Source organism: Pongo pygmaeus, chromosome 4 (genome assembly GCF_028885625.2).
Source record: "Pongo pygmaeus isolate AG05252 chromosome 4, NHGRI_mPonPyg2-v2.0_pri, whole genome shotgun sequence".
Lineage (NCBI taxonomy): Eukaryota > Metazoa > Chordata > Mammalia > Primates > Hominidae > Pongo > Pongo pygmaeus.
In genome coordinates this window covers 114630113-114644438 of record NC_072377.2, presented here as the reverse complement: position 1 = coordinate 114644438, position 14326 = coordinate 114630113, and the positions used below count along the sequence as shown (strand labels likewise).

General features: G+C 36.6%; 1 protein-coding gene across 1 annotated transcript in view; it reads left to right on the top strand.

Annotated features, from left to right (window-relative positions):
- Positions 1–13375, top strand: part of TMEM232 (transmembrane protein 232) — a 320858-nt gene extending 307483 nt beyond the window's left edge. Inside the window, 2 exon segments of the mRNA XM_063665126.1 lie at positions 6817–6910; positions 10210–13375. Coding sequence (XP_063521196.1) covers positions 6817–6910; positions 10210–10386 — 271 coding nt within the window. The 3' untranslated portion in view covers positions 10387–13375.
- Positions 13376–14326: the final 951 nt, after the last annotated feature.

Genomic DNA, 14326 nt, shown 5'->3' with positions numbered 1-14326 from the left:
GGTTGTTGAATTTTGTCAGAGGCCTTTTCTGCATCTATTGAGATAATCATGTGGTTTTTGTCTTTGGTTCTGTTTATATGCTGGATTACATTTATTGATTTGCATATATTGAACCAGCCTTGCATCCCAGGGATGAAGCCCACTTGATCATGGTGGATAAGCTTTTTGATGTGCTACTGGATTCTGTTTGCCAGTATTTTATTGAGGATTTTTGCATCAATGTTCATCAAGGATATTGGTCTAAAATTCTCTTTTTTTGTTGTGTCTCTGCCAGGCTTTGGTATCAGGATGATGCTGGCCTCATAAAATGAGTTAGGGAGGATTCCCTCTTTTTCTATTGATTGGAATAGTTTCAGAAGGAATGGTACCAGTTCCTCTTTGTACCTCTGGTAGAATTCGGCTGTGAACCCATTTGGTCCTGGACTTTTTTTGGTTGGTAAGGTATTGATTATTGCCACAATTTCAGCTCCTGTTATTGGTCTATTCAGAGATTCAACTTCTTCCTGGTTTAGTCTTGGGAGGGTGTATGTGTTGAGGAATTTATCCATTTCTTCTAGATTTTCTAGTTTATTTGCGTAGAGGTGTTTGTAGTATTCTCTGATGGTAGTTTGTATTTCTGTGGGATTGGTTGTGATATCTCCTTTATCATTTTTTATTGCATCTATTTGATTCTTCTCTTTTTTTCTTTATTAATCTTGCTAGCGGTTTATCAATTTTGTTGATCCTTTCAAAAAACCAGTTCCTGCATTCATTGATTTTTTGAAGGGTTTTTTGTGTCTCTATTTCCTTCAGTTCTGCTCTGATTTTAGTTATTTCTTGCCTTCTGCTAGCTTTTGAATGTGTTTGCTCTTGCTTTTCTAGTTCTTTTAATTGTGATGTTAGGGTGTCAATTTTGGATCTTTCCTGCTTTCTCTTATGGGCATTTAGTGCTATAAATTTCCCTCTACACACTGCTTTGAATGTGTTCCAGAGATTCTGGTATGTTGTGTCTTGGTTCTCGTTGGTTTCAAAGAACATCTTTATTTCTGCCTTCATTTCGTTATGTACCCAGTAGTCATTCAGGAGCAGGTTGTTCAGTTTCCATGTAATTGAGCGGTTTTGAGTGAGATTCTTAATCCTGAGTTCTAGCTTGATTGCACTGTGATCTGAGAGATAGTTTGTTATAATTTCTGTTCTTTTACATTTATTGAGGAGAGCTTTACTTCCAAGTATGTGGTCAATTTTGGAATAGGTGTGGTGTGGTGCTGAAAAAAATGTATATTCTGTTGATTTGGGGTGGAGAGTTCTGTAGATGTCTATTAGGTCCACTTGGTGCAGAGCTGAGTTCAATTCCTGGGTATCCTTGTTGACTTTCTGTCTCATTGATCTAATGTTGACAGTGGGGTGTTAAAGTCTCCCATTATTAATGTGTGGGAGTCTAAGTCTCTTTGTAGGTCACTCAGGACTTGCTTTATGAATGTGGGTGCTCCTGTATTGGGTGCATATATATTTAGGATAGTTAGCTCTTCTTGTTGAATTAATCCCTTTACCATTATGTAATGGCCTTCTTTGTCTCTTTTGATCTTTGTTGGTTTAAAGTCTGTTTTATCAGAGACTAGGATTGCCACCCCTGCCTTTTTTTGTTTTCCATTTGCTTGGGAGATCTTCCTCCATCCTTTTATTTTGAGCCTATGTGTGTCTCTGCACGTGAGATGGGTTTCCTGAATACAGCACACTGATGGGTCTTGACTCTTTATCCAATTTGCCAGTCTGTGTCTTTTAATTGGAGCATTTAGTCCATTTACGTTTAAAGTTAATATTGTTATGTGTGAATTTGATCCTGTCATTATGATGTTAGCTGGTTATTTTGCTCGTTAGGTGATGCAGTCTCTTCCTAGTCTCGATGGTCTTTACATTTTGGCATGATTTTGCAGCGGCTGGTACCGGTTGTGCCTTTCCATGTTTAGCACTTCCTTCAGGAGCTCTTTTAGGGCAGGCCTGGTGGTGACAAAATCTCTCAGCATTTGCTTGTCTGTAAAGGATTTTATTTCTCCTTCACTTATGAAGCTTAGTTTGGCTGGATATGAAATTCTGGGTTGAAAATTCTTTTCTTTAAGAATGTTGAATATTGGCCCCCACTCTCTTCTGGCTTGTAGGGTTTCTGCCGAGAGATCTGCTGTTAGTCTGATGGGCTTCCCTTTGATGGTAACCCGACCTTTCTCTCTGGCTGCCCTTAACATTTTTTCCTTCATTTCAACTTTGGTGAATCTGACAATTATGTGTCTTGGAGTTGCTCTTCTCGAGGAGTTTTTTTGTGGCGTTCTCTGTATTTCCTGAATCTGAATGTTGGCCTGCCTTGCTAGATTGGGGAAGTTCTCCTGGATAATATCCTGCAGAGTGTTTTCCAACTTGTTTCCATTCTCCCCGTCACTTTCAGGTACACCAATCAGACGTAGATTTGGTCTTTTCACATAGTCCCACATTTCTTGGAGGCTTTGCTTGTTTCTTTTTATTCTTTTTTCTCTAAACTTCCCTTCTTGCTTCATTTCATTCATTTCAACTTCCAGGGCTGATACCCTTTCTTCCATTTGATCGCATCGGCTCCTGAGGCTTCTGCATTCTTCACGTAGTTCTCGAGCCTTGGTTTTCAGCTCCATCAGCTCCTTTAAGCACTTCTCTGTATTGGTTATTCTAGTTATACATTCTTCTAAATTTTTTTCAAAGTTTTCAACTTGTTTGCCTTTAGTTTGAATATCCTCCCGTAGCTCAGAGTAATTTGATCGTCTGAAGCCTTCTTCTCTCAGCTCGTCAAAGTCATTCTCCATCCAGCTTTGTTCCATTGCTGGTGAGGAACTGCGTTCCTTTGGAGGAGGAGAGGTACTCTGCTTTTTAGAGTTTCCAGTTTTTCTGCTCTGTTTTTCCCCCATCTTTGTGGTTTTATCTACTTTTGGTCTTTGATGATGGTGATGTACAGATGGGTTTTTGGTGTGGATGTCCTTTCTGTTAGTTTTCCTTCTAACAGACAGGACCCTCAGCTGCAGGTCTGTTGGAGTACCTGGCTGGCCCTGTGAGGTGTCAGTCTGCCCCTGCTTGGGGGTGCCTCCAGGTAGGCTGCTTGGGGGTCAGGGGTCAGGGACCCACCTGAGGCAGTCTGCCCATTCTCAGATCTCCAGCTGCGTGCTGGGAGAAGCACTGCTCTCCTCAAAGCTGTCAGACAGGGACATTTAAGTCTGCAGAAGTTACTGCTGTCTTTTTGTTTGTCTGTGTCCTGCCCCCAGAGGTGGAGCCTACAGAGGCAGGCAGGCCTCCTTGAGCTGTGGTGGGCTCCACCCAGTTCAAGCTTCCTGGCTGCTTTGTTTACCTAAGTGAGCCTGGGCAATGGCAGGCGCCCCTCCCCCAGCCTCGCTGCCGACTTGCTGTTTGATCTCAGACTGCTGTGCTAGCAATCAGCGAGACTCTGTGGGCGTAGGACCCTCTGAGCCAGGTGCGGGCTATACTCTCCTGGGGCACCGTTTCCTAAGCCCGTCGGAAAAGCGCAGTATTCGGGTGGGAGTGACCCAATTTTCCAGGTGCCGTCTGTCACCCCTTTCTTTGACTAGGAAAGGGAACTCCCTGACCCCTTGTGCTTCCTGAGTGAGGCAATGCCTCGCCCCTGCTTCGGCTGGCACACGGTGCGCTCACCTACTGACCTGCGCCCACTGTCTGGCACTCCCTAGTGAGATGAACCCGGTACCTCAGATGGAAATGCAGAAATCACCCGTCTTCTGCGTCGCTCACGCTGGGAGCTGTAGACCGGAGCTGTTCCTATTCAGCCATCTTGGCTCCTCCTCCTATGATGTGATTATTATGCATTGCATGCCTGTATCAAAACATCTCATATACACCATAAATATATATACCTACTGTGTACCCAAAAAAATAAAAAATAAAAAATTAAATGTCATTGTATGAAACAGAACAGTAGGAGACACCCAGAGTCACAGAAGGAAAAAGCCATGTGGAGATAGAGACAGAGGCAGGAGTGAAGTATCTACAAGCCTAGGAATACCAAAGAACCAACAGCCACTAGAAGCTAGGAGCAGCAAGGAATAAATTTTTCCCCAAAGCTTCCGGAGTATACAAGGCTGCTAACAAACACTTCGATTTAGAATTTTTTTTCCTCCAGAACTGTGAGACAATGAATTTCTGTTTATCTAAGCCTCCTAGTTTGTGGTAATTTGTTAAAGTAGCCCTCGGAAACTAGTATACCATCTTTCTTGAAAAGTCTCTTTCTACTGTTCATTTAACTTCAAATGTCAAAATTCTACATCTCATTTAATGCCGACAAAATTGTCTAGTCCTCCATTCCTTTTTCTTATAATTGATAATACCAGCTAAACACCATGGCTTTTTCCTCTGAATTCTTTTGACAATGAAGATGATAAAGAAAAGATATTGCAGCTGAAACTTGTTTAGTGTTTGATTTCTACCTAATTCCTTCTTATTCCTTGTGAAAACAATAATAAGGCAGGTGCTATTATTTTTCAATATTAAGGATGAAGAAACTGAAGAACAGAAGGATTAAATAACACTAAGTGGTTGAACCAAAATTTGCTTTGAGATTTGCCTAAGTACAGAGCCCATATGCTTAGACATTTTACTATATTTTTTTTTTCTGTTTCTATCCCTGAATGCTTACTTCTCTCGTATTATCTTTCATTATGTTCTCTATAAATTTTTATTTTCTAGCACAAAATTCAACAGAGGTAACTAAGAAATCACAGATGTATAAGCATATTCGTTTTTCCCATGTTAAAGGTCTTTTGATATTATGTTGCCTACATTTTTTAAAACTTAAACACTTCTTGTTCAAGAAAAAATTTTAGACAATTTGAACACTTTTAACCTTAAAATGATTTTAAGATTGTTTTATTTCTCTTTTTATAGCATTTGGCACAATTCTTTGAATATCAAAACTGCCCAAATTTCACTGAATGAATTTACTTAAACCAATTGTCAGCCCCTGCATGTCCCCAGCTTTCTAGGATCATATTTTTCTATAATACAGTACTTTAATAGAATGGCTGAAGACCCTATTCTGCATGCATTAAGAAGCTCAGTGCTTTTCTGCCACACAATGTTTCTGAATATTAATTAAGTTGGGAGAGGGTTCCATTTTTCCTGGTTGCCTGTAACTTCCATTATTTTCTTTTGAACTCCTACTGTCAACTCTACTCTCAACGTGTCTCCTGAAATTGCCCTCCGTTTGCAATACTGGATACTACTCCACTAACACAAGAGTGTTGTGTGGTAGACTCTTATTGATGGCTTGGAAAATAAAGAGTATTAAAGCATGTCATAGTTCTCATTTATTCATTTAATCATTCAGCAAACATACAAACATTCATTGAATATCTAGTGGCACTGTGTTGGGCACTGAGGAAACAATGGTAAGTAAACAGGCAAAAGTCTCCATGATCATCTAGCTCATACTCTAGTCAGGAAAACATAAAACTCACACGGGGACATGGTAAATGTAAAATTACAACTTGAAGTAAGTATAAAGAAGGAAATATCCATGGTAGATTGAGAGCTATGGTAATGGGCTAGAACTGAGAGCTGAAGGGTGAGTAGGCATTAACCAGCCCTGCAGCAGGGGTAAGAGAAAGAGAAAAGCATAAGAGAAAGAAATGACAGCATGTGAAAACAAGCAACAGTGGAATGGAACAACATACATTCCAGCAACTGCAAGAAAGCCTGTGCGTTAGGGATGCACAGACCCAAGCAAGTAAAGGAAAGAAATAAGTCTGGAGAAACCAGGCAAAACCACTTTAACAAATGCACAGTTTACTTCAGGCTTCCTTAACAAATGTAATCTTAATCTTAAAGCTAATGGAAAAATACTGAACAGTTTGATATAGGAGATTGACATGATCTACTCTGTATTTTGAAAACAATTCTGGCTACTGTATAGAGACAAGAGTAAAGTAAAGATGGATGCAAGAATTCTGAACATGAAGCCTTCATCCAGGTGAGAGATTATGGTGGCTTGGCCTAGGGAAGTGATGGTGGAGATGAAGGTAATTGGGAAGATTTGAGAAGCCTTTAGTGCAGAATAGACAAACAGAACCTGATGAAATGAGGGGACTGTCGGATGTCAAGAATGTAGAGTACACTGGAATGGGAAAGGCAGAAAATTAGTTCCAGTCTTAAAAATTGACTAGACTTTTTTGAATATGGAAATTTCTCACTGGCTGCCTCTTTTTAGACTCTTCCTTAAGACTTTCTCCTTTAGCCCCACTTTCCCACCCTCAAAACCACCTATCACCGTCTTATTACTTTAAGTGTTCCTGGATTCACACAATTTCTTCATAATGACTTTAATAATACAATAATTATGTGAATAATTTAATACTAAGTCTCCCTTAGTTTGAGGCCCAGCTTTGTACTGCCAACAATTTCACTGAACTATGCTAATCTGTCTACCACAATTCCACCCTTAGTAATACAAAGACTTTGGAAATGTATTGAAATCACATCATTTCTTCAGCATATCTTAGAACAAATTCTTAGGCTTAGGCTTCCACCAGAACTTCCAGGGTTGTGGAGCTGTGTATGGGGATGGGCAGTTTAATCATCCTATATGTCATGTCCTACCCTCAAAATTATCAGTTTTAGTGACCCAAGATGGCTTACAAAACCTAAAAGCTAACATACCATAGTCTACACAAAGTAAATACTTTATGTTAACAATGAAGAATCAAAATGCTTAATAATAAATTATGACTTACAGTTCTATTTCTGGGGAATAGGAATACCTATACCTAATGTTGGATTTGTTCTTGTGCTCTTTTGAAGGGAACATCCTTCTGTATCAGAAATTCCCATGTTTCCATATCCAGATTTCTTCACCAAGGCAGATAAAGAGTTGGCAAAAATCATTGACCATCACGTAAGATTGATTTTTTTTTTTAACTAGCAGCAAAAGCTCTGTTCTTTAAAAGCACTTTAAATGATAAAATGTAGTTCTGAGACTGAAACCTTAATATGAGAAATTTAAAAGTAGAGCCATGATTGGTTTGCCAAACTGAATTATATCTCACTATGTTATCTGTACACCTCAGTGTCTTCATTGCGTTACAGAAAATTTGACCTTCTGTCATTTGTAAAATACTAACCTAATCCTGTTTTCTGAATTAGTACTGATTTCTTGTGACAAGAATCTTATATTGAACACTGAACACTGATTTCTTCCGCAGTGTAGTTCTAAAAACAGAACAAAAATCTTTTGGCTCAATTTTCAGTGACCGTTCTTTACCCTTGACAGATCAGAAAGACTGTTAATCACTTTGTTCTTAGTATGAGTTTAAAAAGCAGTGGCAATACAAGGCTATTCACAGAAGATACTTTAATTCATTGTGCTATATTTAGTTGATAATTTCTTACCAAATACACATCATGCCTCGTTCTTTTTAAGAGCAGAATTTAAAGTACGAGAGAAAATGCTTTTCTGGTTTTTTCTTTGAATAAAATATATAGCATATATAATGCACTTAATTTTATCACCAGTAGTTCAATATTATCTCTCAGATTGCAATTATATTAACAATTTTTTCACACTACTTTTAAGTAGTAATCTTGTGAAGAGATTATTTTATTTACTGATCACATTAAATAGTTTTCACCACATCGCTAGTAATTAAGCCACTCTAGCAACAGCTGTAAGTATCGGGCTTTGGAGACTGACTGATACCTTGAAATGACAAAACGAGAGCTGCAATATTCTATTATTCACTAATAAACTTTTTGTTAAACCAATATATGTACAGGTCATCTTCAAAAATTTCAAATGGTTTATAAATTTCAACATCTATATTTTCCCACTAATTACTTCAACTAAATTATCTAGAAGAGATTATAAGAGATAGCAATTTGCCAACATCACACACACACACACACACACACACACACACGCATGCATAAATAACTACTTTGGTCTGTCTAGGGCTAAAGAAACAGAGGAGAGTATTATGAATGACAGAGATACAGAGATAGCTCCTAACAACCATCCATCATCTTTTCCTTTTTCCAAGGGTGTAAGCATTATCCAAGTAATCACTGCCATGAGCCTGCTTATATTGTAGCTAAAAAAGGATAAATAAATCTTTTTCAAAAATATGCTTGAAAACTTATAGATCCAAATTGTTTGATGTGTGGCTAGCCTAATAAACTAGTAATTCATAGTACTGATTTTGGAAGGTTTATTGAATTGTCTCTGAATATTATGTTTTTTTTCAGTATTCATGTATATACCACTTCTTTTCAGATGGGTGTAGCAATAGTGCTTTGTACTTATACTTTATGCTTTACAAAATGCCCTTACAGTGGTTAATTTAATCCTCACAACCCTGTAAAATATTTACCAATAAGAAGAACAAACTTGCTTAAAATTCAGTTACTTGCTCCATGTTTTAAGTAAATGAGTCTATACCCAAAAACAGATTTCCCTACTCCAAATCTACTTTCCCTTCCACTTTTTCATAGCTGCTCAAGTTCTTGGCTTATGATTCCTAACCAGAATTGGAAGTGGGAGGATGGGATCTGCAATATCGACACATAACAAAAACACATCCCCTCAGCTACAGATATAATTCTCCTTCTAAGCCAACAGACTTTTGTTGAGGGGTTATCATATGCAGGGAATAGAAAATATACCTCATTGCTTAGGAGATATTAAGGTACCTTATACATTGCTAGTATTCCATACCATGATCATTGAATCACTGAGTGAATTAGTTGAATAAAGCAGTAAATGGTGCTTCCATTTCCCATAGATTTCAAACATATCTATTTTTTTGCATCCTCCTAGCTACCACAATAGACAATAATAATGGCATATAAAGTCAAAAAATACAATTATTTACCCAAATTGATCTGTTGTCATGGTCACCAGAGACAAAAACCAACATGGCACATGTATACATATGTAACAAACCTGCACATTGTGCACATGTACCCTAAAAAAGTATAATAATAATAAAATAAAAAATAAATAAATAAACAACAAAAAAAGAAAGTATGCTTTTTCCTAAGCCTAATGAAGGATTTTGATGTTATGGTGAATTGCAGCCATTCCAAATTCTAAGAAGAGGGAAAGAGGGAAGAGCTGTCTTCTGGACAGTGATGATATGATACCCCTTCTTGGCTGCTTTTATATGTATTGATGCTTTTATACATGCTGTTTGGGAAACCAAGAATTTTAATTTGCTGGCAGTTCTTAAGAATTAATTCTCTTTTGATTTTTCACAATTTTTTTTTTTTTTTTTTTTTTGAGACGGAGTCTCGCTCTGTGGCCCAGGCTGGAATGCAGTGGCACGACCTCGGCTCACTGCAAGCTCTGCCTCCCGGGTTCACGCCATTCTCCTGCCTCAGCCTCCCAAGTAGCTGGGACTATGGGCGCCCGCCACCACGCCCGGCTAATTTTGTTTGTATTTTGTTTACTAGAGACGGGGTTTCACCGTGTTAGCCAGGATGGTCTCGATCTCCTGACCTCGTGATCCACCCGCCTCCGCCTCCCAAAGTGCTGGGATTACAGGCGTGAGCCTTAAAAAACAAAATAATGAGATCTATCGAAATCTTTCATATAGGATAGATTAGTGCTCTTTGTTTATAGATACTGTCATTATTATACCAACTATAACTTCTATGCTAATAAAATTGGTAATTTTCTTAAACAACTAGATAATTAATTATATGAGAAAAATAATGTCATAGTTGAGTATCATAGAACTTGTAGACTAAACCACAGCATGAATTTCAGCCTGTGCCTGACTGTACTGTAGGTTTTGCCTTAATTTCCCATATATTTTATGCAAAACTGGTTCCTGAGAAACCAAACGTATGAGAAATAACTGTTTATAAATACAGCCTTAAGATAAGTGCAGTTAACTTTTGTATTTCTTACGTAATTAAAACTCAACTGGGAATAAATAATGGATTTGATATTATTATGCTTTTATTTTTAATGTTTAATATGAGTATATTAACATTATACAAAATTTCAATGCATTCGTCAAAACTGAGTCACATGCTATGGACTCTGATGTTTTAGCTTTGCTTTTTATTATCTGAATATCCCAGACGACAAATGTTATTTGTGATTCACAGTACTGGTATATATAGTAATCTATAAATTAATTGATAGGTTGCTAATCTGAGACAGATCATTTTGACGTTTTCTCTCTGTAACAGTGGCAGGAAGAGCTAAAGATCCGAGAAAAAGAAGATGCAATATACAAAGCCCAAGAACTTAAAGATAAAAAGTTAGCAGAGAAAAATCACTTTCAAGAAGTTATGAAGAAAAGAGAAGAGAAACTACATAAGCAAACCAAGCCCTATGAGCTTCCTTATAGGAAGGAAGTAATTTAATTAGAAAAGAAAATGCCACCTCCCAAAATTGAGGTCTACATGGCAGAAATACATAAGATGAAAAATAGCAAGATAGCTACATAGTAAGAGAACTTTCTTTTCATTAAATTGAGGTATTGTTTAGAAAGAATTTGTTATCCTGATACAAGCTGTTTAATAGTTATTTCTTAGTTCTAAATTAATGACCAACTTTTAATCACACTTGAAGTGATTTCAGTAGTCAAAAATTTCCAAGACTACATCTAGTATTTTTCTCAATTGACATTTATCTCATGATTGTACAGCATACTTGATAACTGATTCTCAGAACATTGATATTCATCAGTTTGATGGAAATTCATTACAAATTAATTAATGAGTTGCCATATAAGAATTATTTCTTGAAAACAGAATGAACATAAGCTAACAATCCTGTAATTAACTATTATTCAAATAAAAACAGTATGGCATCTTATTTGATTGGCATTTTATAGTCAATTTATACCAAACCAAACAAACCCTACTTCAGAGATTTGAATCTGGAAGGGCTGGTCATCTTAGATTGATTGGCTTGATCTTTAACAGATGCCAGAGGGGATTCATGAGAGATGGTGGTTTTACTCTGTCCTGTGAGTTTATGAGAATGAATTCATATGATCCTGGAAGGTCCAGGAGCAACTGCTGAAGACATTCATACAAATAGGAGTTATTTTAGAAATGGAACTTCACTTCATCTGAAGTTCTGAACCTATGAGTAAGAGTAATAGGGTGGAGTTTTTGTGATGTCTTATATTCCTTTCCTGAAAACTAAAAAATATAGATAATACTCATACCTCAATTTCACACAGGTGACTTGGTGATACTCAAGAGACAGAGATTTTTATCAGGGGTGTCAAACTCAAATGACTACCAGGTCAGAAAGATAACATAAATTAGTGAAGCCGGCTAATGAATACCTATCCCATCTAGAGAAATTTCCCACCACTCGGTTACATTCCAAAATGTACGTCAGTATTGTAAAATCATCCAGCCTTTAGAGAAGCTTTTAAATGGGATTATTTTTCAAAATAAAAGTAGCTAAGTAACCAAATGTTGGCAACTAATTTTTTAATAGCATATCTATCTTCAAGTTAAGTTTGTTCCATGGGCCAAAGTTTGTGACCTATATTATGTGAATTTAGGTATCATTCTTTGTTTAAGATAACAATACCATATGGCAGAAAAATGTTGCGTGTAGGTTGCCGTTTTGATTTCCTGTATAGCTAATTCAAACTTATGTTTCTCTTTCTAAACCTTTTATCTTATCCTTGTGTTCTCAAATGGAGACTATGCAAGTTCCTAGAAATATCTCCCAATACACCTTTCCAAATACCTTCCTCCATCTTTGCTTTCTTCACTTGTAAAAAAAAAAAAAATCTATAGAAGACCAGCTAGTCCCTTTTCTCCAAATCTTGTCTCTTCCAAAATCTTGTTCCATCAACTATTCACTATCTCCTCCTGAGTCCCTCTTCATCACTCACTCCTAAACCCATCGAGGTTTCAATTTTCTCCCATCCTTCCATCCAAACCTCTCTCTCATTAAAGCCATCAGTGACATGAGCCTTACCAAACTCTGAACGTCCTTCTAATTTGTAATCTTTTTATTGTTTTTTTATTTTTATTGTAATAAAATATTTTTGTTATTTTTATTGTAATCTTTTTATTATTTGTAGCAAGATATAACAACTAAGCTGTAAGTTTTAATAAGGGGACTCTGGAGATCTAACTGCTACTTACAAGAATTTCAACAAATCCTGCTGTTTCAGCACCATCTTTGTAAAAGAAACCTGGTATTTCCAATTTCTGAAACTTTTCTAGCATTCTGAGGCATGGTCCTTAAGGCCTCCTCACTGCAGACTTAGGTTTATGTTTTCTCTGCTCTGCTTAGCGTATTTCTACCTGTTCACCTTCTTTCTTACTTCCACAATTTTCTTAATACTTCCAACATGCTATTATCTTTTTTTCTTGTGGCTTCATGCCTTTTTTAAAGTAACCCTTTTTATGTCATAGTGGTGATTTGGAAAGGAGCTAAAAAAAATCTTTATATATAGATATATGGAGAAAGAAAGAAAAGGAGAGAGAGAGATGATTAATCAGAATACTGACACCTTTATTCTTAAATTATTTTTTAAATTCTTAATATTTGGCAACATGCATTTCTCATGGTCTTTCTGCTATTTCGCTGATTCTTTTTGCAATATTAGCAAAGACTGTGGGGTGTAGATCTGGAATCACACTCTAGTTACGCCTTCTGCCAACTACGGAACATTAGGCACGTTACTGAACCCGTTTTCATTTCCATTTACTCATTTATAAAATTGACACAATTTATGTAAAGAGTGATATCATTTAGAAGCTAATTATTAGGAAAGAAAGCAAACCTGTCAACCATTTTAACAGAGAGAATTTAATGTAAGAAATTATTTTCAAAGATGTTAGAAACTGAATAAATGGAAAGGGAACATAGCAATAACACAGAAACAGTAGCTCCAGGAAACTGCTACCACATTTGGAGCCACGGAATCAGAGAGAAGAGGTTTGCATTGTTAAAATCGAAGGGATGTAGAAGGCACTTCACACAGCCGGACTCGGATCCTTGATGGGGAGACAATGCCCGGTTATTGCTGGTACTTTTGAGGGGGCACAATACAACTGGTTCTGGGAGTGCAGAAAAAAGTGAAAACTGAAACAACTTGTATCTTGCTGAAACCACACTATCAGAAAGAGTGAGAAAACTAGAAGAATCAGGTGTTTTCTTCCCTCTCATGCTGAAACTCTTTCTGATGTGCTTCCTGTTCTCCAGCATCACAAAGCAGAGAAAACAAGGGTGGACTTGGAGACGAAAGACACTAGTTAAATAAATGAACATTGTATGGCTTAGAACATTATCAGACCATTCAATAAAAGTTAACTCTCCTTTCTTTTCTTTTGCATCTTCGGCCTTGTTTTCTGCTTATTCTGCAAGTTTACCCAGGACAAAAAAAGAAAAAAAAAAGTCCGAAAGAAAGCATCACCTTTTAAGTTTATATAAATGGCTTAAAAATAAACTTTACTATACTTTATTTTAATAACTAATTCTTACTTCTTCCAAAAAGTTCATTTACCACAAATTCAATTGGATTTCTTTGTAATTTATGTTTAGTATTCACTTTGCTTCAAAACTCACAACGATTCTGAGTCATAGACTGGGTTGGGTACCAGATAAATTATTTCAACTACTCTCTTATTGTTCAGCTTATGATTTCTCAGCCTTAGTTGTTTTCCCATTCTTCCCACTTTGAGCTGATAGGAGAAAAATAGAGAAAGAGAAAGATTCTACATGTCTGTTTACCTTGCATGGCTCTTAGTCACCTTTAAATGCCTCTACTGTTAAAAAGTGTCTAAATTTCTATCTAAAACTTCTTTCCATGGTGTTTTATCATTTATGCTTATGTTTATCTTGAAAGAATAAACTCAAGACTTCCTTCATTTATTTATTATGGGTTTCATAGGTTTTATTATGGGTTTCATAAGTTTCCATAGGTTTCTCTTAGTAACCACGAAAGCAATTTCTCTTTCACACATGCTGCCTCATTGAGAATATTCATAAAACTTTTAAGTTTTTAAGTTTCACTAGAATGTTAGAATACTGTAGTAAATTCTGAGTAACAGCAGCATGAACATCGGCTTTTCTCCTGATAGAATTTTTTTTTTGAAAAAAAGGAAAGCAAATGATTTATAGTGGTTTGTGGGGTATACCAAATAGTCATTTAAGGAATAAAATATCTAAAATATCTTGACTCATGCATTGATGAGTGGGTGTTTGGAGAAAGGGAGCATACAGAGGTAACAGATAAAAATAACTCACACCAACAGTTTTAGAAACTATAGTGATGTTTAACAATTATAATTTAAGTAATTGATTCTTTTGTTTCTACCGGTA